Here is a 26,720-nt window from a genome sequence, read left to right as displayed (position 1 = left end):
CCTGGCATGATGAGGAAAGGACCACCACGATGCAGAGGAACTTAGAGTACCTCAGAACACAATACAGGCGAGAGCCAGCGGTGGCCACTGCAATCAGATAGCATAACACACAACCCTTGTGGCGGAGACTAAGAAGCTGGTCCTGAAAGGCACTTCTTGGTTCTACAGGGGAAGGGCTCTTGTACAACTAGTTGAAGGTCAACAGAGTCCCCAGTCTGAGCTTGGAACTACGACTGATGCAGCCTGGTTGCCCAGGCAGGAGCTGATCAGTCCATAGGGTGGGACTAAAGCCTCCAAGGGCAGACTCATCGAGCAGGGGCCAAGACTGGTTGTTCCCACCAATCGAGGGGTTGAAACACTGATGAAGGCTTTCAGGTGAGCAAATGCAGGGATTTGATGGGACAGTTACTGAAGGCCATGCTGGTTGGATGCAACGACAATCCACAGGTCTTCTGCACGATGCTCCTCTTCAAAGGGGTCTTGGTTCCAATGATCTAAAGAATTGCTGGAGGAGTTTCATTTCAACCTAAATTCCAGATGGACTGGCCCCCGAACCCACAAATGGTAAGGATCTTCACAATTCAAACTGGTATCGGCTGTCCAATTCTGGACAGCCTCCAGCCACCAAATCTGCCCACAACAGACACATTCTCAGCAGGATAAGGACTGGTACCAGAATGTCCCAGCCCCCACATCCAACCACAAACAACAAAGATTTTCTCTGGAAAGCCAAGGCTTTGCCCAGGAAAGGGCGTAGCAAATATGGCATATCTGGCCTTGCGCGGGCAGAAAGGAGGCCAAAAGATAAGATGGTCAAATCACAAGGTGAAATCTTGTGGGGGGCCATTTCAGTGTATATTATATTCTAAAAGGCATTATGAGGTAAAATGCAAAAGTGTATGTGAGAAAGTTAAAAAACATGGTAAAACAAATATGACCTGCCACCAGTCCATCCCAGACACTTCATGCAAGTAACCATAAAGTTACTAAAAACAAAAGAGAAAGTGAAACAAAGTACCCCTACCACCTTGCTGCAAGGTGATGTGTGCAGCGAAAAACACACCAGGCATTTTGTAATGGTGGAGAGAGTTCCCCTGCAATGTGTGACAAGGTCAGGGATATGACCGTGCCAAGAGAGAAAGCGAGAGAGGGCCACAACAACAATGCACTACTCACAAGCAATCAAGAACAAAGCTGCAAATGGGCCACCATGGCCCCAGAACAGGGGACCAACCGGTGGACATAACAGCCCGGACCAGAGAGCCCACTGCTACCATCCCAAAGCCATTAACTAACCAAGGACAGCAAAAGGAGAAAGAATACTCAGGCCCCATACTAAATGGGAACGAAACCAAGAACGTGAACCATGCTATGGAACGGTCCCCCATGCCGTGTTTATACGATGGCGAACCCATGTGGCGAAAGTGGATGAAGCTTAGCCCCCTTTTAAAGAATGCCCTTTCACAGCCAGGCCGGTAGAACAGGATTGGCTGGACCAATCAGGGCAGAGGGAGTGAGATTTAATCAGGGGACAGGGAAGAGGAAATGTGGGTTGTTTTGGTGAGCTCAGCAGTGGAGGTTGAAGTGAACCGAGAGACCAGCTGAAGGAGAGAGAGAGATGGCCTGTGGATAAAATTTGTGGAGAGGATGAGGTATCACTTTTGAACTGATAGTGATTCTGCAGTGTGAGTGTGTGTGAGACACGTGTGCAGAGAGGGCAGTGTGAGAAAACTGGCACAGAGTGAAAGGAGGGTGACTGATTAGTGGTGTGGGAGAAGAAGTCTAGCAGTGGGAGGTGTGGCAGCAAAGGGGTGTGGAAGGAGAGGTTACATCAAAGGGTGGTGGCAGAGGAAGGAGGTGTAAAATAGAGGGACAGCGGACTGGAAGGAGGTTGGCAGAAAGTAGTAGGAAGGTGGTAAGCGTGGGTGTGAGAGAACAGATTAAGTGTAAGGCACAATCCCAATTCTCAATCAGAAGACTAACTCTTGGCGAGAGTAGGGGGCGTGGCTACCGGGCCAGGTGAAGAGACGCACTCTTGGAAGAACTCCTGCCGATCCTGCCATGATCCGTATTAAAAGTGCTTACAATGACGCCCGCAGGAGATGAAAACATGCGTGCATGCATATGAACTGGTGGAGTGGGACTGCAAGACGCCTGGAGCCCACAAAACGGGTTGTAAGAGAAGATCTGAGCCCAGTTGTAATCGCAGTGACCCAAGCATGTCGGATCCAAATTGGTGCTCCAACAGAGAACAAAGGGACTATGGAGCACTCAGGGAGAAGTGACACCGATAACCCGCCACGTCTCCATTAAGCAAGCAAGCCTGCCTCAATGCCCTCACGCCGCACTGAAGGAAGACCGCCGTGTTAGGCAGGTGCTGCAATACGGCGAGCTGACGGCCCCCACAGCCCCAAGAACAATACATACAAAAGCGGGCTGCAGCTATACGCGGCGCATACACAGGCGCTGCCATGGCATGGGCAGATTGAACACAGCTTCCGCGGCCGGGGCTCAAAGACGGTTGTGATACTTTGTGTTGGTGCATCGGGGAGAGGCTTTGAACGGGCGCTGCGCCCAAGCGGATAGCACCAGAGTGCAACATTGTAGCCCGGGGCCCACGAGGAGGAGTGAGCAGCAAGGGTCGCGATCGCGAATACTGGCAGCTTCTTGAAGATAGGGGAACGTATTTCAAGTACGTGAACGACAAGAGGAGAGGTCCAAGGGAAGCACTGACGCTGCCGGCAGATCTAGGCAGATTCTCTATGTGACCTGGGACACGGCTGGCTACGTTGCTCGTGGTGGGGGCCACTGTTGATACTGTGAGGTTGCGACAGGTCACAGGAGACCAAGTCCAGTGATACGTATAGTGTGACCATAGGCACGGCCAACAGCGAGTGAAACGGCAGAACGAGGAACGGCATCGGGCCTAATCTGGAACGGGAATCTGGGGGGGGGGGGGGGGGAGGGGGCAGAAGCAGAATAACACAACTCCCGCGGGTGCGTAGGCAGTGAGAACTTGGACGGGCACGCGAGAATTAAAAGGCCGGCAGAGAGCTCAGATAGCACACCCTGGCCTGCTGATGGAGCGGGGCTGCACCTAAGTTGGTGCTGTCCATTGGTGCTGTGGCTCCCACGTCGCGGCCCAAACAGAGCGCACAACAGACCAAGCTGCCCGAGCAGGATCCGTGTTCTGTGACACCCCATCACGAGCTGAATGAGGAAGAAGAAGTGGCTCACCCCAGGGCACTGGCTGACCTCCAGGAGAACGCAAAGGGCAGCTGGACAAAAGCACCTGAGACAAGACTGTGGGCCGCATGGCCATGGGGCCCAACAGGGTACTGGAGTAGGCCCCATCACACTAACCAGGAGGAGAGAGTGATCGCTGGGCTGCTTGGGCAGGAGCCTGGAACGGGACGACACCGCAGCTTGCGCTGAGAGGCTGAACAGCACAGCCCACCCCGGGGCAAGCGCAGCACTCAAGTGGTACGCAGAGGGTAGCTGAACACGGAACGGGACCCTGTGAAGGGGAGAAGAACACGGCTGTGAGCTAAACCGCCGGGCAACCTTGTTAGGTCCTGGCGTGGAAGTGGGGGAGACCGACGAACACACCTGGCCGTCGGTAGCGGGGAGGCCACAGTATAAGCCTGGACATATTGCGGAGCTGGACCTGGTACGAGGGAGGACACAGCCCATTCCGGGAGAGCAAAGAGCAGTTGGCACACAACCCCGGTGGGGCAGAGGAGCGCCCCACACGGCAGAAAATGCAGCTGAGAACGGTGGAATAAGTCTGAGTGGGTGCAGGACATGGCCCACCTCAGGAGCGCAGTGGGTTGTGGGTGTGCACCCCCCAACAAGGCAGAAAGGGGCCCTAAACACCAGGACCCTCATGCGAGAAGTGGCTGAGCTGGTCATTTCACGCTAGCACAGCACAATGTCGAACAAAGTCGTAAGACCGAAGAACAAACAACCCATGCTGGAGGCCTATGCCAAGACACCCCCAGGGACGGAGGGAGCCAGGAGCAAGGTCAAAGCTGCCGTTGCAACAGAGGATGCCCAGGGCACAATTCAGGAGGTGCTGCCAGCAATTGCGGACCTGAAAGTGGCCTGGGAGACCAAATTGGTTCTGGCCATGAATGACTAGACCTTAAGGTGGGAGCGGTCCAGGAAGAGGTGAACTTGCTAAGACAGGATGTAAGATCACTTGCGGAGCGCACCGGGAACCTGGAAAAAGAGATGGCCCAGAACACAGCGGGATGCGCCTCACACAGATCGGAACTCCATGCCCTTGTGCAGCGAGTAGGCAACCTGGAAAACAGAGCAGAAGAAGCAGAGGGACGCGCTAGACGCAACAACATCCGCATCGTTGGATTGCCAGTAGGGCTGGAAGGGTCTAACCCAACGGAATACGTGGAAACCATGTTGCTACAGGAAATAACCAGAGGGGAACTAACCCAGGGGTTTGTGGTTGAAAGGTCGCACAGGGCTTTGATGAGGAGGCCGCCTGCGGAGCCCCCCCCAGGCCATTTATTGCAAAGATTCTGAACTACCGGGACCGGGAAAGAATACTCAAATTTTTTCGGAAAGCGGGAACGATTGAAAAGGGGCCCGCGAAAATAACTGCATACCCTGACTACACATTGAAGGTGCAATGCAGCAGAATGAACTTCGGGGCAGTCAAAAGAAGATTGAGAGAGGCAGGACATGAGAGGCAGGACATAGATATATGTTGCTGTACCCAGCCAAACTGAAGGTGTTCCACAAGAACAAAACACTGTTTTTTGATACGCCGGAGGACGCCATGGGATGGCTGGATATGCAGAGCCACCCCCAAGAATCGGGCATCCAGACCGGAGCCGGAGAAGATAACTAACATGTGGTTGTGGCACCCATGGTAACATAGCGCGAGACACTGGGACTAGAATATAGTAGTAAATAAGGCATGCAAGGACTGTGCGGTGGGGTAAGTGCGGGTTTGCTGGATCCGTTTGAACTGAATAACTATAATTACACAAGTGGGAGCTCCCGGGAGTCAACCCTCGAATCCCCATAGCATTCGCTTAGTTACGTCACTATTAGCTTGGTGACACCCCGCGGGGTCTTAGTCCTCAGTACCACGAGATAGGACCAGAAGCGGGTGGGCCTGAGATCCAGGGATGGAGCTGGGCCTTTGTTGGGGAACGGAAGGGAATGGGGGAGAGGAAGGGGGGGTGTGCAGTGGGGAGGGGGGGAGAGGAGTGAAAGGGAAGTTGGGGAAGTTGGGTGGGAACTGAGCCAGTATATAAGTCACGAGGGAAGATACAGGAAGTGGTGGGGGGTAGGAGAACATCGAGCCAATGGAATCGGGTAACCTTAGAATCATGACATGGAATGTTCGGGGCCTCAACAGTTACCTAAAACGGAATAAAATAATGATGTACCTAAAGAGGATGAGGATTGACATAGCTCTGCTTCAGGAAACCCATCTCACCAAGGAGAAACTAGAGGTGGTAAGGAGAAAATGGAAGGGGAGCGTCACGGGAGCCACATACTCGGCATACGCAAGAGGGGTGGTCACATGGGTGGCACCGCATGTGCCGTTCCAATTGCTCAGATCGTCAATAGACCCGGAAGGTAGAATGGTGGGACTCCTGGAAAACAAAGAAGTGACCATCATTAATTTATATGCCCCGAACCACAACACCGCAACCTATTTTAGATCATTGTATGGTAAAATTAGCCCCCTATTGGGGGGTGCGTTATTGTGGGGAGGAGATTTCAACTGCACCCTGAACCCTGAAATAGACAGGTCGGATAGTAAGGTAGCAAAGCCACCACCAGCAGCTAGAGTGTTGGGGACATTGTTGACAGATCGCAAGCTGGAGGACGTGTGGAGACGATTGCACCAAACGGATAGGCAATACTTGCACTACACAGCTCCACATGACCTGCATACCAGGTTAGATTACATGTTTGCAGCGGCTGAGATAGCGGAAGAAATGGTGAGCACAGAATACAAAGAGTGCTTTCGGATCACTCGCCCTTGGTTGTGGAGTGGCGATACCGCCCTCACAGGGCGTGAATCCCGACATGGATGCTAAGAGCTGAGGTCCTACAGGACCCATGATTCCGAGAGGACCTGAGGGAGGCTATTGAGGAATATTTCGATATCAATACTGGTAGTGTACGATCCATGGGAACAGTATGGGAAGCATTTTAGGTGGTGGTGCGTGGGGTGGCCATATCGAAATCAAGAGGGCTCCAGGGGGGCATAGAGTGGGATTTGCAGGAAACAGAGAGAGCTAGAGGACTTGATGCGAAGGGGGGAGGCCTCCCGGGAGAATATCACTAAGATAAGAGATTTACAAAGAGCTAGCAGTGAACTTTGGGATAGACTTTGTAAGCTAAACTATAATACATACATAGAGAGGCAACATGCGAGAGGAGACAAGCCGGGTAGGCTACTGGCCTGGTTATACAAAAAGGAGACACCCCGACCGGTGATCAGAGAAGTAAAAAATGCAGAAGGTCAGATTTGTAACACCCAGGAAGGAGTACATAAGGAGTTCTTTAAATATTATAAATGCTTGTATGAGGATGCAGGCAGAGAAGTGGGTCAGGACACGATAGAAGATTTAGGGCTTCCCACCCTAGATGACTCAGAGCGAGTGGAGCTGGAGGCCCCAATCACCCCAGACGAGCTAGACGCAGTGATCACACATCTGCCCACGTGTAAGGCGTCTGGGTCGGATGGGTTGCCCAGTGAATTCTATAAAGCATATAAGCAGGAGCTACTCCAGCCACTGCTGGCCATGTTTAAGGAGGCCTACGAACAAGGGAAACTGCCGGAATCCCTCCGCGAAGCAGTGATCATCCTGCTCTTGAAACCGGGCATGCCGAATGCGGACTGTGGGTCCTACAGACCCTTATTGATGCTTAATCAAGATAGCAAAATACTCACGGCAGTGCTTGCCAATAGGCTTAAGCGAGTAATTGGCAAGTTGATACACCCGGACCAGACGGGATACGTCCCAAATATTACGGATAACCATAGGAGGCTTCACCACATTATCGATCATACTGAAAAAGGCCCGGGCGAACTGGCCATTGTGTCGCTGGACGCGGTCAAAGCCTTCGACTTAGTGAGGTGGCCGTGGCTGATGGCGACCCTGAAGGGGTATGGGATAGGACCGGGGTATATTAGATGGGTAAAAATGCTATACAGCTCCCCGATTGCAAGGGTTAAAACGGGTACCATAATTTCTGAGAAGTGGCAACTCGGCAGAGGGACTAGGCAGAGATGCCCATGGTTGCCCATGTTGTATATTCTCGCGCTGGAGCCATTGGCAGTTTGCCTAAGGCAGCAATACGGGGAGGTGGGGATACAAACGACAGGAAATACGCATTTGATATCACTCTACGCAGATGACATGCTCCTCTAGCTGCGCTACCCAAAGGAGAACGTGCAATATGTGCTGGAAGTGATGCACAGTTACGCAGCCCTCTCCGGCATTTCGGTAAACCCTGCGAAGTCCAGCATATTCCCCTTAGGGAGGTACAAAGGTGTTCCACGGGAAAAACTGCCCGTCTTACAGATACCCTGGCAGACCGAGACGTTTAGATATTTAGGCATAAATATATACCATAAAATAGAAGCAGAGCACAAGCACAACACAGAGAAAGCTGTTGAAAGCATAAAAAATAGCATGGTGTTCTGGTCCAAACTACCCCTGGCCATGATGGGAAGAGCAGCTCTGCTCAAAATGGTGGTTTTACCCATACTGCTGTGTTTCTTTGTAAATGTCCTGTTCTGGCTCCACAGACGCTTCTTTGCTAAACTTCATAGCCAGTGCAGGGGCTTCATTTGGCATAATTCCAGGAATAGGGTGGCCCTGTGGAAATTACAAAACTCGTGTGACAGGGGAGGCATAAGCCTACCAAATTTTGAATATTACCTGGCGGGACAGCTATTATATGTATCCAGATGGTTGGCCGCAGAGGATTCTGCGGAAGCCAGGCTCTTGCGGGGCGACTCGTCCCCATACTTTCTAAAAGAGACAGTATGGTTGCATAAGACAAAAGTGGCGAAGATGGGGCGATTGTTGAGGCTGGGCTGGGAGGTTTGGCGTAGAGCAAGGGGAACTGTGGGGGACCCGGACCCGCTCTCCCTGCAGGCCCCGCTGGTGGTGCTATGTGGTGAAGACTCCCAACTGATCAAAGGGGTCCACAGATACTGGGAACCAGTGGGCCTGTCTACCCTTGGAGACATATGGAAGGAGGGGGAGGCAGTGGAATTCCAAAGGTTGCTGGAGGAGACTGGGGTGACTAGGGGCCAATATATCACTTACACCAGGATCATTAAACGAGTGAGGGAAAGGTGGTCTGAAACAGTACTTGCAGAAGAACCCGATGCCACCTTAGAAATGATGTATGATGTCTCAGAGGGTGGGCACGAAATATCTCGGATATACGAACTCCTGAGTACGAAGGCGGGTAAGGAGTTGTCCCAATTTAGGCTTGAGGGGGAGGTGGGTGAACCCATTACAGAGGGACAATGGGATAGAGCCCAAAGATACCATAAGAAGGTGTCCCGGAATGCGAGACTCCAGCAGATCCAGTTATACATCACCCACATAGCGTACTTGACCCCCGGCAGAAAAGCCAGGTTTGGTGGCTCAGCTATACAGAAATTCCCCAGGTGCAGGGAGGAAGAGGCGGGGCTGTTGCACATGTTCTGGGCTTGCCCACAGGTGAAGAGATTCTGGGTGGAACTGAAGTCGAAAATGACCAACCGGGGGGTGGTGCTTGACGTGGAGTCGGCTTGGGAATGCATGCTGGGGAGCTTCCCCAGGGCACGTACCCTAAAACATATTAGCAAAATGAAAGACTTTGCTATTCTGCACTTGGCCAAAATATAGGCCGTGTGTTGGAAAGCGGCCCATAGGCCTAGAGTAGAGATGTGGTGGGCAGACCTTCTGAAATGGGCAGAAGCAGAAATAGCGGTCTGGTACGAAGCAGTCACTAGAGGAGGAGGTAGGCCCCCTGATAGCCTGGAGGCAACTGGTGACCTCGATGGCGTACCCCCACCAGGTTAATCATGATACAGAAGACCAGGATGGGATAATCATAATTGAGACACCTAAAGATGCTCAGGTAGATGGCACGGAATCGACGGCTCAAAGTTTTGGGGCGGGAGGGGGGAGGACGGAAGAGAGCAGTGAATAATGTAATCATTTCAATTTTAAAATGTACGTCCGAAATGGGTGTAATGTTTGGAGTGTTGTTTGTTTAAAATAATAAAAAGTTTTTTTTAAAAAACTCTTGGCGAGAGTAGGGAAAGTTTGGAAGTCCTTGAGGAATTAAAGTGAGCCTGCATTTAGGGAATACTCATTAAATCTAAGTTAAGAAAGATTTATTTGCACCTTTCCCTCCATAGAATTATGTGGTACACCCTTTCTTTTTGCTTTGTTTTTTAATCCTGTCGTGACTTTAAAAAAAAAGTTAAGTAAAGTCTTCTGCATTAATTCTCATGCCCGTTTTGCCCATTCATATGGGGAAACTGACTAGCACCCAAGACCGTCAGAACTGGGAGACTACGTTACTCTTTATTACTTCTTGTATTATTACAATTGCACACTTCACCTTCATGTCACACATGCTAAGCATTATGGAAAAGGGGAGCACAGGGCTCCTGATATTGCCCGACCACAGGCAGCCTTTGATCTTCTAGACCACAATCAACTCAAGCATGCACTAGAGAAGGTCGTTAATTACTCCCATTAGCTGGCTTACATCCGTCCTGGCTTTCATCCGTCCTGTCGGAGAGAAAATCTAGGGTCCACTGGGGTAATAACTTCTCCTTTGAGGGCGCCATAGGATGTGGTGTACCTCAAAAGGCAAGTCTGTCCCCATTACTATTCAACTTGTATATCAGATTCCTATGCCTGGTAATAGATACAAATGGGAGCTTTTTTTCACAAACTACTCTGACGACACCCAGCTAGTTGTGGAACTAAGCGGGGACTATACACAAGATAGCGCAAAGGTAGACACACTTTACAAATTAATTGAGAACTGGATGTCCAACAACTGGCTGTGCTTAAATGCAAAAAAGACTAAGCTAATGATTTTTGGCACACCACAAGCTATGGCCAAACTAGACCACCATTATGAATCCTTTGACATAAATGACTTCCAAATAAAGGTAGTTAATAAAGTAGAAACATTAGGAATGTATATGGAAGCTTCTCTGAGCACAATGCGCTCATGTTAGGGGCAAGCAAGGGGCACATTTCCAAATGCCAAATAATCCAAAACTGCCCAGTCAGGATCATAAAGAGGAAAGCAAAAAAAGAGCATATTAGTGAAGATAGAAGGAACCTACACTGGTTAGCTGTCGAGGACAGATTCACGTTTAAGGACCTGACTTTGACACACAGATGTATCCATGGGAAGGCTCCTGCCTACCTCAAAAGCAAGCTGACGACATACGTGCCAAAACGAGCACTAAGATCAGAAACCAAAAGGTCAAATAAAGATAGCCAGATTCAAGAAAGCAAACATACTAGGTAAAGCATTCCAAATCAAAGCTGCTGCTTTATGGAATAATCTCCCACTAAAAATTAGGCTAGAACAGAAAAACACAAGATTCCGAAAAAACTTAAGACCCACCCTTTTAAATAACTCCTTTCCCCCCTGCTTCAGGATCCTTGACACCACACGTATGAGTTATACTGTCCCGTAATTGTTATATGTTCCTGTCCAAATGTCTATATGTCAATATGTCTCCGCCCAGATGCTCTCGAGCTTACAGCGTGTTACAAACAAATAAATAAATAAGTGAAGTGCAATTCAGATACTTAATATTCTTATATCTTTGTATATAATTGCTTTTTGGTTACTTTTACAATGTGCTTAAGATAAGCTTGTGGCAGCTGTGATTATTTAAATAATTTTTGTGCTATTTGACTTGTTCACTTTAACATTTACCAGAAATGGCTACTGGTGGCTAGCACCCTAAAATGGCCATGCCACAAGGTTGTGTGGTTGATCTTTGGCCTTCTTGCTGCCTTCTCAGGTCCAGAAATGCTTTATGTTGAAATATCTTTCTGAGGGAAAGCTGTGGCTCTCACGGGCTAAGGAGTGTTGTGCTTGTGTGTGTGCCAGAAAAGTGGGCTGGAACTGTCTAGCCCAAGCCCCATCTCTGGTGCCAGAAAGTATGTTGCTCGGCAGATGTTGGATAACCACTGGCTATTTGAATAGTACCGATCCTTACCATTGGTGGTCTTGGGCTTGCTCCCACCCTGTATCATGGATAAAAGGAGGACTCCTGTGACTGTTCAGCAGATCTTCATTGGAACCAGGACTTCCACAAAGAAGAGCAGACCGCTGACGACCAGAAGACACCCCCTGCAGATGACCAGCATCAACTCCAGTGCTGTCCCTGTGACGCCGTGCTCCTCTGCTGTGTCTAAAGGAGGCCTTTGTTGGTGCTTTGACCCCTGGACCGGTGAGAACAACCCATCTCAACCACTGCGCGAAGAACTGTGCCTTCTAAGCCTTTGGAAGAGCCCCTGGACCAACCGGTGGCCTAACCAGCTCTTCAGTCATATGAAGCACAGAATCTACTGTGGTACCCTAGCAAAATATGGAGGACTGTGTGCTGCATGAAAGGGCCTTAGAGAAAAAAATAAGATCAGTGAGCAGAGGATGCTGCAAGAAGGATTGTCAACTACAAATCACAGCTTTCTATCACAGTTTAGAATTCCAGCAGGGGCAATATAACCCTTCATCCTTCTAAAGTCAACAAAATCACTACCTTTGAATGGGTTAATAGTACCACCTGTACAAAAAGGATTTGGAAACCCCAGGGGTATAGTGCTTCATAAAAATGCAAACTAATATCAATTACCTGAAATGGTCTTTGTTTCAACTTTCTCAAATTGCGAGACAGGAACATGTATAGTTTACCTATTACCCGCCCACTCTTCTCCAAAAGCAGAAAAACATGTTTCTCAATATAACAGTTGAAGAGATGCACATTTTGGAGTGGTGAAAGGGGAAGGGTCAAATAAAAACAATGTGGGCAGAAATAAAAAGATAAGAGCTGAATCAAGCCCCACCACCACAACGAAAAGATTTTAAAAAATGACAAAAAAACATTATTGGCACTGCCTTATCAACAACCCCCCTCTTTCCATGCTCCTCGGCTAATTACATCAGAAACAATCAGTTTTGCAAGTGCATTTTCAGGTCTCTACTTGTTCACAAATATAGCTTCATTCTATCAGCATGTGAGCAGTAGTTAAGGTGCTAATCACACATCTAATCCCCCAGGTGTTTCAACGCTTGGCTGTGCTGGAAGCCTGCCCGAGAGCCATTGGTGAAAAGTCTGTACGACCAAATGAAAATCGTCATCGGTGAGGAGGGCAGAGCTCATCCTACTCAACCAACCTTCCATGCAACCTTACATATGATTGGTGCAACAGCCACTTAAGCCCTAAAATCAGCCCTATTGGTGCAACAGCCACTTAAGCCCTGAAAAAATACTTAAGCCCTAAAAACAGCCCTATTGGTGCAACAGCCACTTAAGCCCTAAAAAAATACTCCCAACAGAAAAATAGGACACAACCCACTCATAGGAGCATGCCCCTTGCTTCCACTCAGACAGCTCTACGGATAGGTACAAACAAGTGGTGCCAGCAGAGCAATTCAACAGAAAGGCGCTTTACCATTATCACGGCCTGATCTGAAAAGGACATTTTAGGGAACATTACATCTTTTAATCTGCACAAATACTGGGTGCCAAGAGGCATCGAGTGCAAAAAAGATAGGTTTTAGAGTTGAAATATAATTTTTACTCATTTAAATATGCCACTTGAGATCGAAAATTACTTTTTTTATTCCTTAAAAGTAATTTTTATTGCTACTTCAAAATCTTATCTAAAGCCCCATTTGGACATGTAACCTTGCAACCATTCTCCAAGTGGCAGACAGAAACTGTCTAAACCCTACTAATTTATTTTTGGGAAAGAGAGCTACAATTGAGAAGAGAAGCAAAGGCTGGTGGTAAGAAACATGTTCACGGCTGGGTATGCATTTGGCCAGCAGAGAGACAAATAGACACACCATTACAGAGTGAAGCATATAACAGGAGGTTAGATGGAGTTAGGCTTAAAGCTACATTTTAGATAACAAGGAAAGGAGACAAATTAAGTCATCTCCATGGAACACATCACCAAGTTAGAAAATAAGTCAACCGGTCATGCGCTTGTCAAGAGAAGACCCAAAGTAAGGAAACATCACCTGGTTTCGTATCCAATGTTCTTAGTTTCACCAGCTTCTTCATTTTGACTTGTTTGGGTAAATCACCTGTGTAAGTATCAAAAAAATAAATAAATCATAGTATACCTAGATGCTCAATATCAGCATAAGCACCAGTTAGCAACGTATAAATAACTCAACTGAACATACTTAATTTCATCTGTGAAAACCATAATTAAAGCGCAATCAAATTTTTCCCTTTGAAAAGGGCAGTTGTAGAAGACAAGAAGGACCTTGGACCCAAGAGAGGAACATATGTTGTCTGGTGCAAACTTAATTTCAATATACCCTCAAGAGAGAATCACATGGGAAAGCCAGTTATCTATATGCCTCTAATTTGTATTGTACTACATGGTTTTCTCCCTGATGGGCCCTACTAATGGACAAACCCTGTTTTTGCGTTTCACGTTACAAAAGTAAACACAAAGATTTTTTGGTCACAGGAAAGGACTCAAAAAATGACATTGGAGTTAGAAAAAGAAAAAAGCGGGGGGGGGGGGGGGGTGCTGTTCGGCTGCCCAAAAATGGTCACCTAGCTGTGGAGCTCTGTGTGGCTGGGACCTAAATCCGGCAACATCAGCGGAAAACGAGGTCTATACGGCACTGTACTAACCCAGATCGCTGCTGACAGTGCGCTGGTTATCCTGGCCTGATCACGACCGAAAGCAAGTGCTGGGAGCCCCACTGCACCGTGCTGAAGTTCGGCCCGCTTGCCTGGGCGGACCTCGGCTTTGCCTCTGTCAATCTGGAAAAGTGAATACCCTTCATTTGAATGACAGACGTTACTTGATGGCTGAAGGCCAACCGTCTTATGCACAGAATTATAGAAATACAGACTGCTATGCTTGACCAACAAGCGGCCATTTTAAATGTAGCAAGAATCGCCATTTTGCTTGTTAACCATTGCTCATTGCTTTCTGTCTACAACTGCTTTGCAGCTTGCCATTCTTGCGAATTCTGCTTACTCTGCTCAACTGTTAACATTGTTGTCTGAATATGAAAGGGCAAGGTCGCGGGACTGAGGAGTTCGTTGAAACTCCTCATGAGTAGCCCAGAAAGGAATGCCCACGCTCCCTCTCTGTAGCCTTGAGGGAGAGCTGCAGGGCATTTAATCATTTCACAGCTGCCAGCCAGTCTCGTACTGTGGTAGAATATGTTAGAATAAAGCAGCTAAAGGCTTGAATTATGCTCTTCTTACGGCCCCCCTTCGCAAAACCCTTTAGAGCGGGTCGGCTCCCAGGCCACGAATAGTACCTCATAGATAGCAAAGCTTGGAATGTGGCTCTTCCCCCGTGTGCAGCTTGCTTCCAAGAACAGAACCACCGTGTTCTGTTCAACAACTAAAAGATGCCTCCGCACTTTCTAATTGCACATTGTTACTAGAATAGACATCAAAAGTGTCATAATTGTCATACCCGTCAGAAATGACCCACATTTCCGCCGGGTATGACAATTATGACACTTTTGAATCATCATCCCGAGTTCAAAGAAACTTAATAAAGGGGGGTGTTAAACATGACATAGCTGATTGTATGATATGCATTTTGTAACTGATGTGCGTAATTCGCTCTCTTGCATCCCTCGAGGTCTAGAAAACTCACGTCGCGGGGCGTGAGACCACAGTTGGCCAATTGGGACTATTTTGCTTGCAATAAACCCTAGCATTGGGAATTTGAACCCTGTGTCTAGCGCATCTTTTCATGTATGGTTATTGCCTTGTTTCTATATCGCGAGGGACCCCTAGGGGCCCCTTTCAAGATGGCGCCCGAATAGGGACCCTCCCCCACTTGCCCCATCGTATACGTTGTAATGGAGTAAAGGCAGAAGAACGGCGAGGACGGGACGATCGAGCCGGGATCAAGAGGTGTAGGGGGCGCCCTGTAGAAGTGAGGAGAGATTCCTTCGCACATCTGCACACATCTGATCCCTGATCGACGTACCAGGCCAGAGGGCAAAGGAGGCGAGGGTCCCGAGATGAGGCAGAAGCCAGAGAAGTGCAGACACGACGTTGGGAGAGGTTGCGTTAGGACAGGCGACTTGTTTTATCAGGTGAGTCATTCCCCGATTCAAACAAAAACCTGATTTTTGGTAGAGTGTTGATTTTGCAAATTCAAACGTCCAGGTAAAGGTAGCTAACCAAAGGGGAAGGTTAAAAACATGCCTGGAGTACTGTCCACTTTAGCGGGGCTTTTCCGCTGCGGTAGACATTCCTTGGAATATGGCCAAAGTGCACCGCCTGGGGGCACGCCGGCTTATGACATGTATGCAAAATACATTGTGGGTGCGATAATATTTTGTGAAATTTGGCATAGGTAAACTAGAAAGCAACAGGACCATCAGTGGCCGATTAATGGTAGTTTTGAGATTGCGAGGATAGATAACCTAGAAAGGGTGCTGATTAGGAAAAAAGCGCGACCCGCAGCTTTTGAGACTGTCAAAGATTGGAGGAGGGAAGCAATGCTCCGATTTAGGAGTAGAGAGAAGCATGCGCGTAGGCACAAATCGAAGCTTGAGGTAGCAGAAGAAAAGGAGGAGGAGTGGACGGCAAGTCTAAGACGGGAAGGGAGACGTGAGCAAATGACCATAGAAGGAGTATACCCGCAGCGGGAACTACACATAGCTGACGAATTAATGGAACATTTGTTAACTAATACGGGTCGAGGCCCAAAACCAGAATTGAAACCAAACACGCCAGTAGTGACTGCATAGGCCCAACCAGTAGCTCTCATACCCCCTCCCAAAGCCCAAGCACTTCCCCTCACGCAAGCATTAACCCAAGCCCCACCCACAGCTCGAGCCCTCCCACAAGCGCAGACCGCAGACACACAATTTCCCAGCACCCAGGAAGGCCCTTCACAGATGCCACCTGTGTCACTTGTCCCATCCACACCTCCCGCTCCAGAGACAGATTCAGCACCATCCGCCCCTCCCGAAGTCGAAATTGAGACCGGGGAGGCGAGAGGCGGGGCTGAAGGAACAGGATTTGGACGGGTAACTCGAAGCGCGATCAGCAAAGAAAGAAAGATTGAATTACAGCAAGAGGCAGAAATGTACATAGAAGGAAATGATGGGACGGCACCATTGGCCTCATTGTATGGGTACCGAAGAAGTAACGAGAGACAGGTAGTGTTGGAATGCATGGGGACATTTTTGGTGGGAGAATGGAAAAGGTTACTCGAGAAATTACCGCCACAACGATTGTTAGATTTGATCCAATTAGCATGTTGTAGAATAAAAGATGAAGAAGTAAAGGAACATGTGAATGGACTTTTTGATCTTAAAAATGAGTTGGATAATGAGTATGCCAAAATGTTTGCTGCACCTGGATATAGGGGTTGGGATATTAGAAGAGATGGGAGAGGGACGGTAGAACCATACATACAGCGGAGACATTCAATGTCATCTGTACAGAGGGGCGACAAGCTGAAAGTATGTATATGGGAAGCGATAAAGTGGGTGTCGAATCCTAGTATCCCAACAATGGTCATACATGACATATTTGACGAATATTCCATGTCAATGAAAAGAAAGGCACTGCAATCGATGGCTGAACATTTGATAGAAAAGGATATAAAAAACAATAAGGCTAGCCCACCTGAGATACTAGCGGTATACAAGAGAGCATTCGAGCGAAGTACAGGAGAAACGGGCCTATCACTGGACTTAGGAATACTATTGAACCTAAGAGAAGGGGGAGGGATCGTGAGTGGGGCATTTCCAATGAGAGAGGTTCCGCCCACGTTTGTACCAAAAGTAGAGATCCCTGCGACGGGAACAGTAGGAGCGCAGGTAACACCAGCCCATTTCACCGCCCAGTATGTGCATGTCCCCTTTTCCAGGCAAGAGGTTAATACTATAAAACAGACGATTCCCGATATAAGAAAGAATCCAGCAGGTTTCTACAAGGAAGTAGAGTCAACCCTGAGATCAGCAGTGCTTACTATGAGCGATATAGATTTGATTTTCCCAGTCATTTTGCCAGCAGATATATGGAAACAGATAAGGACGGTAGATGACGTGGGGGCTTTTGGCGCCACATGGGTGGAATTACTATTGGAGGACAAAAATAAAAAAGTAGGGGAAAATCCGGGAACCCGCATGGCAGATCTACCAGAACGGATAATGCGGAGATTGAGGGAAATAATTCCAGAAAAAAGGATTCAGTGGGACAAATTAACTACATGTGTACAGGGCAAGGATGAGCCAGTAACTGATTATTTCAATAGATTTGAAGGAGTATTCACAGACTTCAGTGGGCAGGATGTGAGCACAGAGTCGGGGAAAAGGCTATTTGTTGATAAATGTGAGGGGACTAATATCACCAATTCAAGATATGTTGATGACGTCGGAAAGTTCCTGGGCAGCAAAACCGGGGAGTGAGATATTACACATAGCCCAATATTACGAGAACAGGGTAAATGTGGCGAAAGAAAGAGAGGTGAAGGATAGAGTATATTTAAAAACGAGGGTGTTACTGCAGCAGGTCATTGGATACAATAGAGGTAGAGGAAATGCACAAGGCAGGGGAAATTTGAATAATATGCACGGGGTGTCATTGGGAGTAAATCAATGTGCGTACTGTAAGGAGGAAGGACACTGGCGAGCGCAATGCCCGCACCTACAGAATAGACGTGGGTTTGGCCAGAGAAGGCCTTATAGAGGACATCAGGGGTCAAATGGCCCAAGCAGAAATAGCATGCAGCAGCAGCAGGGATATACCAATGGAGGTACTCAAAACCAATCCTATGGTCGAAACCAAGCGCAACAGAACCAGGCATTGAACCAAAGTGTTCCGAACCAAAATCAGGGCGGGCAGGGCCAACAGAGAAATGATCAGAGTGGAGGACACCGAGGGGGAAATGGGAATATTTTTGACACACAGCCAAACACGTATTATAGCAGCAGCGGTGACTACACATTGGACGATGTGTTATTTTCGCAATAGGACAGCCCACGGCAGGGGTCGGAACCAGTGTATTCCCGTGAATCAGAGAGGACCCTACGTAGAAATGAGTCAGGAATAAGGAGCACCGTTTCCTTGTAGATACAGGGGCGCAGAAGTGTTCGATAGACCACCACTTGGTTCCGGAGATCCCACTGTCGGGACAAAAGAATGTTTCTTTAGGGTTCGCAGGTACACCAGTAATTAACCCCATGTCCGAAGCTGTCCCGATTACAATAGGACCATTTACGGAACAGTGTCCATTTCTTCTGACAGAAAATTGTGGGGAGAACTTGCTAGGATTAAATTTGTTGAGAAAATTGAGGGCAGTCATACATTGTACGGCAGACGGGGTGTTCCTCACGATGTGGCTTCACGATGCACCGGTGACGGAATTTATGTCAAAAGCGTTACCAGAAGAGCTAAGTAGAGTACCAACCTGTCTGTGGGCAATGCATGATAACTATGTAGGATGCTTGAAAATAGAGCCAGCAAAAATAACTTTGAAAGAAGGTGTTACATTACCACAAATTCCCCAGTATAAAATTTCTGTTGAAGGTGAGAAGGGATTAAAAAGTATCGTTACTGACCTGGTGAGATTGGGGGTGGTTGAAGAAATTGCAGGTAGCACGTGCAACAGCCCGATTCTTCCAGTTTACAAGAAAGGAGGCAATGAAGTACCATATTGTTTCATAATTGATCTGCGCGCATTGAACAAAGTGGTAGACCCACAATTCCCTTTGTTCCCAGATGTCACAACAAAACTGACAATGATACCGACCACTGCAGAATATTTTAGTGTAGTTGATTTGAAGAACGTGTTCTTTAGCATTCCAGTGGATAAAAGCAGTAGATATCTGTTCGCGTTCACTCTAGGAGGTCGATCATTCACATTCACACGCATTCCACAAGGATACACAGAAAGCCCGAGCATTTACAGCAGAGCGCTAAAGAGCAGCTAGACATGTTAGAACTACCCGAAGGTTGCATACTCATGCAGTACATAGATGACTTATTACTAGCTGCTGACACAAAAGAGATCTGCAAAGAAAGTACTATATTACTATTGACACACCTAGCGACCCATGGTCACAAAGCAAGTATAATCAAAAGGAGGTGTCTTATTTGGGTTACCTACTTTCGAAAGAAGGGAGAAGATTAACACCAGAGCGCATAGAAAGTATTTGTAGTATGACTATTCCAAAAACTCAAAAAGGAGTGAGAGCTGTAATAGGCATGGCCTCTTATTGTCGGCAGTGGATCAGTAATTTTGCATTGATTGTTAAGCCGATGATAAAGTTAACTAAAAAGGATGCAGTGATGCCTTTACAGTGGGATGAGGAATGTCAGAAAGCGTTTGAGCAATTGAAAGCTGCATTGTGTGCTGCGCCAGTTTAAGGCACTCCTAACTATAAAAAGATCTTTAGACTATTTGTGAGCGAGAGTGAAGGATGTGCATTGGCGGTTTTGACACAGGAACAAGGTGGAAGAAATAGACCGTGCGGCTATTATTCTTCCGCGCTGGACCCTGTAGCGCGCGCACTACCACGATGTTTGCGATACATCGCAGCGGCTGCTGCGTCAGTGAAACAAACGGAAGGAATGGTATTGGGGCACACTTTAATTCTGATGGTGCCACATGCCATAGACGTTCTATTAAACAGAACACAGACGCAACACCTCACCTCTGCTAGACTAACAAGATATGAGCTCCTCTTGTTTGCACCCCACATCCAAATCATGAGGTGTAGCGCATTGAATCCTGCAGAATTAATGCCACTGCCCATAGCAGAAATTGGTGACAACGAATCACCACCCCATGATTGTTTAATGGTCACTGAAGAAGAAACAAAGGGAAGAGTTGACTTGAGCGACATCCCACAAAGAGCCAGATGGGGAGTTGTTTTGTGACGGCTCTTGTTTTAAATTAACCTGATGGCACATCAACGGCCGCATATGTAATTACTACCCTAGAGAGTGTTTTAGAAAGCAAAAGAATCCCCTACAATTCGGCACAAGCCGCAGAAATAATAGCACTGACCCGAGCCTGTGAACTCTCTGAGAATTTGAACGTGAATATTTATACTGACAGCCAGTACGCCTTTGGCGTGGTTCATAACTTTGGCCGACTCTGGGCTGAGAGGGGTTTCTTGACATCACATGGGGCCAGGATTCGGCATGGGCCTTTGATTGTGCGATTGTTGTCTGCACCCTCGTTTCCAAAGCGCCTAGCTATAGTGAAATGCGAGGCGCATAAAAAAGTAACATGTAAAGTGGGAGAGGGAAACGCATTTGCAGACAGGATTGCAAAACAAACAGCCACAGATTTGGGAAATAAAATGATGACAGTACAGACTGAGGAGGTACCTTGTATGATAGAGAATGGAGTTGCCACAGTCAAAGAAATGCAGGCTGAGGCCACGACCGAAGAGATTCACGGGTGGGCTGAGGGCTCTGCTGAGTTAGATTTGGAAGGATGTTGGGTGGACAAAGAGACCAAGAACTGGATGTTGCCAAATTTTTACGTAACCGCAATGGTTACAATGGCGCATAGCCCTACCCACATTTGCGCGAAGAAGATGGTACAGCATTTATCCACAGTATGGAAAAATTAGCACATAAAAAAGAATGCAGAAAGGCTAGTGCAGAATTGTATTACGTGCCTGCAACACAATGTAGGGAAGGGAACCGTGACTCCAGTAGGTAGATTTGGACCCCCCTCTATGCCATTTGAGGTGATCCATTTTGATTTCATAGAAATGGAAAGGTGCCAGAACTACAAATATAAGTTAGTGGTGATTTGTGCATTTAGCAAGTGGGTGGAGGCATATCCTTTAAAAGACTGCACTGCCATGTCAACGGCAAAAGTAATGTTGAAAGAGTATTTCTCCCAGTTCGGTTTGCCCCGTGTCCTGTGGTCAGACAACAGCCCACACTTTGTGGGCGCAGTAGTACTACAGATCTGTGCAGGTCTACAGATAGAGAAACTATTCCACAGTTCCAGGCATCCCAGTTCTGCCGGGCTTGTTGAGAGACATAACAGTATCTTAAAGTCAAAGATAGCTAAAATCTGTGCTGGGAGCAAGTTGAGTTGGGTGGATGCATTACCCCTAGCGCTATTGTGCATGCGCACGTCTGTGCAGGCTAAAACTGGGCTCTCCCCCTATGAAATTATAATGGGGAGACCGGCAAATGTATGGTGCGCACTGCAGCCCAAAAGATTATGTGAGGTCGAGCATCCTATGTTAAGCACGTACTATGGCCTTTTAATGCAGAAGTTGTGTTTAATTCATCAGCAGGTGCAGGAGGCGTTACCAGTGCGATACACCGGACCGGGACACTCGCTGGAGCCTGGAAGCTGGGTCCTGATAAAGAACTTTGAGCGGAAGACAGCATTAGCACCCAGGTGGCGCGGCCCCTACCAAGTACTTTTGGCGACGCAAACGGCCATTCGAGTGGACTGACGGAAGGCATGGATCCATGCGACACATGCCAAAAGATTCCCAGGACTACTGACAACTTCCGACGACCAGAGAAAGGAAACGGTCTCGGAAATGAAAAACTGTTGCCAGTCCATTGCCACAGCATCAGCCTGAGCGAGAAGTGAAAGTTGAAACAAAGCCCAAGCGAGAAGTGAAACTCGAAACAGAGCCTGAGGAGGCTGCCAGTAAGGGGAAAGGGCGAAAAATGCCCCAATGTTGCTCAGCAGAAACAACATCACTGCCGAGCGACACAAACCCTGCATTGCAAACACGAGAAGAAACAACGCGTGTACCCCTTTGGCGCCCACCAGTTTCTGCAAACGCACCAAAGCCAAAGAAAGAAACTACATCATTGCCACGGCGCTCATCGCTACCCATCATTGTGCCGCAGGCTGACACTGAGCCTGATACTGGAAGTGCAACGGCACTATTCACGGATCATGCAATACCAGGAGTGAAACGGTATAATTTGCGGCCTCGACAGGCAAAGTCATCCACAGATCTTTGGTGCTTTTCTTTTGCCTTTGGTTCCACTCACGGACGGAGTAGGAGCCAGGGGCGTAGAGGAGAGAAGTGTGAGAGTTGTGCAAGTCGGACAATTCAAGACTCACAGCTTCTCGGTGCCCTTATAAAAAGTACATGTGTCAGGACAAGCTGGACGCACATAAGTACTAAGGCTGATAGAGTATGTGTCCTAAACCAGAGCGGGACAAGCTGGATGCACATAGTACTCTATCAATAAAGAATTGTTCAGAAATCGTCTGAGCAGTGGGAGAAAGAACAACTAATCTTGCTCGGAGTGGATAAGTGATTTAGGCTGAGAAAGGGCTGGCAGAATTGAACTGTGACATTTTCGTTGAACTTTTCTGGCATCAAGAACAAGAGACATTTGCGACGAACTTTGCCAGCAAGAAGAAGGACGATGAAGAACAAATCAAGACCGGTTTCAGCCTCCTCCTGCACCCCTGCTGACAAGATGATAGATTTAGAGACTGTAAATTTAGAGGAAAAGCATGGTAAAAGGAATAAGGTACTGATTTGGACATTTGGACTGTGTTTCTTAAGTATGGTAGTACCAACAATAACAGCTATTACACTATGGTTCCTGGAGTCCGCGCACCCATTAGAAACACTTTTGCCAAAAGCAGCTACTGAAAGCCCGGTGCATGTAATCACTGGTACTTTGCCCCCAATGGAAGGAAGACATAGAGAAGGATATGGCAACAATACATTGTTGCTCATCATGAACATGACCCATTCGGTTTTAAAGAAAAAAGATTGCTGGGTTTGTGCCCATTTACCACAGCACAGTGGGAAAGGGATAGGCTGGTATGTACAACCGTTACCATTGGTTTATTCATGTGAAGTATCGTTGAGTGCAATGTTCTTTGGGAAATGGAACTAGAGTAATACGGGTCAGCTAGATGAGACCAATATGAATGAATTTGAGGAAGTGATCATGAGACCTGTGGGTTGTTCCATATTCCACAAAGCTCGCATGTTTTCACCAGATCCCATGAGGAAGAATACACGAAAGACAACAAGACTAGATAGATTACATAGGCAGAATAGACCAACCCCGCCAGCAGAAGAAACATCAGTAATGACATTTCGAATGAGGGATGAATGGAATAAAGATGCTGTGCCCCCTGCCTATACAGTGGATCACAGCCCCGAAACTGCTCCCCTATGTTTACAGAAAAAAGGTTCCTATAAAGTAGGAACGTTTAGCAACTGCCTGAACACAGTGGTTTTAAAGCACGAAATAGAACCCGTGTACGTAGGGGACCCTGTTTACTTTATATGTGGGGAAAAAGCATATCCATGGTTACCTAGGAACTCGGGAGGTACATGCTACTTAGGTCTACTGTTTCCAGGAGTGTTCCTCTTGGAAACAACAGAAGTAGCCAGACGAACAAAAGGTAGAACTCAAAGAAGTAGTGAGGATGGAATGATAGCAATAGATATAGCCAAATCATTTATACCATTCTTGTCCCAAATAGAAAATTCCTACAATATAAGAAAACTGTCTAGAATATTAAAAAATACAATAGATTCAACAACGGATATTTTATTGAATAAGACGTTAGAAGAGAAAGGAATAAGACTAATGGCACTATAAAACAGGATGGCTCTCGATATAATATTAGTTGATCGTGGAGGAGTTCGCAAACTCGTAAAAACTGCATGCTGTGTGTATATAGATGATTACTCCCCTATGATATTTAAAGCAATCTGGAAATTACATGTCCTAAATTCCACACTCTACTGAAGAAGGGGGTTGGGGGATAGGATCCTGGTTGTGGGGACTGTTGCAGTCCTGGGGATGGAAGTTAATTTCGATACTAATGGTGGTACTTAGTATATTCATAACCTGTTGCTGTTGCATACAATGCTTACCAATAGTTCGCACTGAAATAACTGATGGATGTACTAAGGGATGTATGCACATGGTGTCGAGAGGAAAACAAACGCATGGCCGAACTAACAGAGACACTGATGAAACAAAAACAGTAAAACAATTCATGGCTATAGACATTAATGATGAAGATGATGCTCATGATAGCATGAAAGGTTCAGACATAGATACCCCAGACTTATCCTCATTGGAAGAGGATGCAATGAATGAATAAGACATTTGGCATTCGGCCAAAAGGAGGGTTTGTCAATCTGGAAAAGTGAATACCCTTCATTTGAATGACAGACATAACTTGATGGCCGAAGGCCAACCGTCTTATGCACAGAATTATAGAAATACAGACTGCTATGCTTGACCAACAAGCGGCCATTTGAAACGTAGCAAGAATCGCCATTTTGCTTGTTAACCATTGCTCATTGCTTTCTGTCTAAACTGCTTTGCAGCTTGCAATTCTTGCGAATTCTGCTTACTCTGCTCAACTGTTAACATTGTTGTCTGAATATGAAAGGGCAAGGTCGCGGGACTGAGGAGTTCGTTGAAACTCCTCATGAGTAGCCCAGAAAAGAATGCCCACGTTCCCTCTCTGTAGCCTTGAGGGAGAGATGCAGGGCATTTAATCATTTCACAGCTGCCAGCCAGTCTCGTACTGTGGTAGAATATGTTAGAATAAAGCAGCTAAAGGGTTGAATTATGCTCTTCTTACGGCCCCCCTTTGCAAAACCCTTTAGAGCGTGTCGGCTCCCAGGACACGAATAGTACCTCATAGATAGCAAAGCTTGGAATGTGGCTCTACCCCTGTGTGCAGCTTGCTTTCAAGAACAGAACCACAGTGTTCTGTTCAACAACTAAAAGATGCCTCTGCACTTTCTAAATGCACATTGTTACTAGAATAGACATCAAAAGTGTCATAATTGTCATACCCGTCGGAAATGTCCATCGTCATCCCGAGTTCAAAGAAACTTAATAAAGGGGGGTGTTAAACATGACATAGCTGATTGTATGATATGCATTTTGTATATATGTAACTGATGTACGTAATTCACTCTCATGTGTCCCTCGAGGTCTAGAAAACTCACGTCGCGGGGCGTGAGACCACAGTTGGCCAATTGGGACTATTTTTGCTTGCAATAAACCCTAGCATTGGGAATTTGAACCTCGTGTCTGGCGCATCTTTTCGTGTATGGTTATTGCCTTGTTTCCATATCGCGAGGGACCCCTAGGGGCCCCTTTCACCTCGGGCCTGGCTGCGGGCCGACTCCACGGAGAGCTGTGCTACTCATCTGTGGCGCGTTGGGACTGCGCCCGCCTGTTCTTGACCCCCGATGCTGGCGGCATCCTTGACCCCTGGCTCTCCCCGGGTGCCACAGTGTCTTCACCACCTAGCCGCGCCGCACCGGAGGGCCGAGACCGCGCCAGAACTGGTGCCTGCCTCCACCCCTCTTCCCTGCACCTTCGAGTCGCGGCCTCTCCTTGGGCCAAGCTGCTGCCGGAGGAGGACTGCTGCTGGCTGGCTGTGTCTGGAGACCAGGTGCGGCTCCCGGGCCCCGCGCACTGGGCGCTGACTTCCAGGAGGCGCTGCATTACACTCCGCGGGTGGCGGTCTGCGCCGCAGGCCCAGGTGAGGAGCTGGGTCGGGGGGAAGCTCACCCCCCATTGATCCGTCCTGGATGTCCGCGCCCACACACTGCCCTTCCTGAGTGGGCACCTGCGCTTCCAGCCAGACTGCACAGCCAGCCCTGCGGCCTATCCCCTGGGCCCCAGCAGACTCTGAATTGTGGCGGGCGCGCGTATGCTTGGCCACTGGCATCTAGCTCACCTGGACTTCGCTGGATCGCATCCTCAGGTACAATCTACGCTACCCTGGGGGGCACTGGGCTACACCAGCCACCTGCTACTTCTGCCCCCAGGCCCCTCAAACAACCGGAACTTACGGGTGGTCATATAACCACTGACCCTGCCAACGCTTGCTCCTGAAATACATCAGCAATGCCCTCTCTGCGTGGCGGCACCCATTCGGCAGGCACAGCACCTGTCCCATTCCGACCCACACCACCTTGTCGGTGCCGCACTACAAGGCTTCTCTACCCTGGCATCTCTCACGCTGGGTGGTTGTGCAGTCTGCTGATCTATCTTTACTTGCATTGTGGCCCTCTTACTATCTAGATTCCTAACGCATCTGAAGTCATCTTTGCTTCTCTTCTGCTCCAGCTGCCTGCGACTACTGGGAAGCGATTCTTGGCACTACATCCCTGCTCCTTACACTGCTGGGTCACCCCCCATTACCCTTGCAATGTCCAACAGATCTAGAGGCACCAACAAGGTGGGCGCCATGGACAAATTTGCGAAGGCAACCTCACGTGTAGACCACGGGGCCACGACTTCTGCTCAAGAAGACCCCGAACCCGAGCCTCCCTCTGGGGTGTTGGCCCCCGACCTCACTGCAATGATGGAGTCAATGGCCAAGAATTTTGCCTCGTTCCACGAAAAACTAGACGATATTAATGCCAATGTTGCATCCCTTAAGTCCCGGGTTGATCAGGCAGGAGCCAGGATCTCCGAGGTGGAAAATAGAATTGGG

At 47.9% G+C, this 26,720-nt stretch overlaps 1 protein-coding gene across 2 annotated transcripts in view; it reads right to left on the bottom strand.

Moving 5' to 3' along the window:
* Positions 1-26,720, bottom strand: part of DENND6B (DENN domain containing 6B) — a 756,791-nt gene that overhangs the window by 152,230 nt on the left and 577,841 nt on the right. For both annotated transcript variants that reach the window (XM_069629519.1, XM_069629520.1), the window contains exon 13: positions 13,282-13,347. In XM_069629519.1, the coding sequence (XP_069485620.1) occupies positions 13,282-13,347 (66 nt within the window). The remainder of the gene's footprint in view (positions 1-13,281; positions 13,348-26,720) is intronic.

This window comes from Ambystoma mexicanum, chromosome 12 (genome assembly GCF_040938575.1).
Source record: "Ambystoma mexicanum isolate Mex_15411 chromosome 12, UKY_AmexF1_1, whole genome shotgun sequence".
NCBI classification, from domain to species: Eukaryota; Metazoa; Chordata; class Amphibia; order Caudata; family Ambystomatidae; genus Ambystoma; species Ambystoma mexicanum.
Note: the sequence above shows the minus strand (reverse complement) of the source record. Positions and strands in the feature narration are given on the sequence as shown.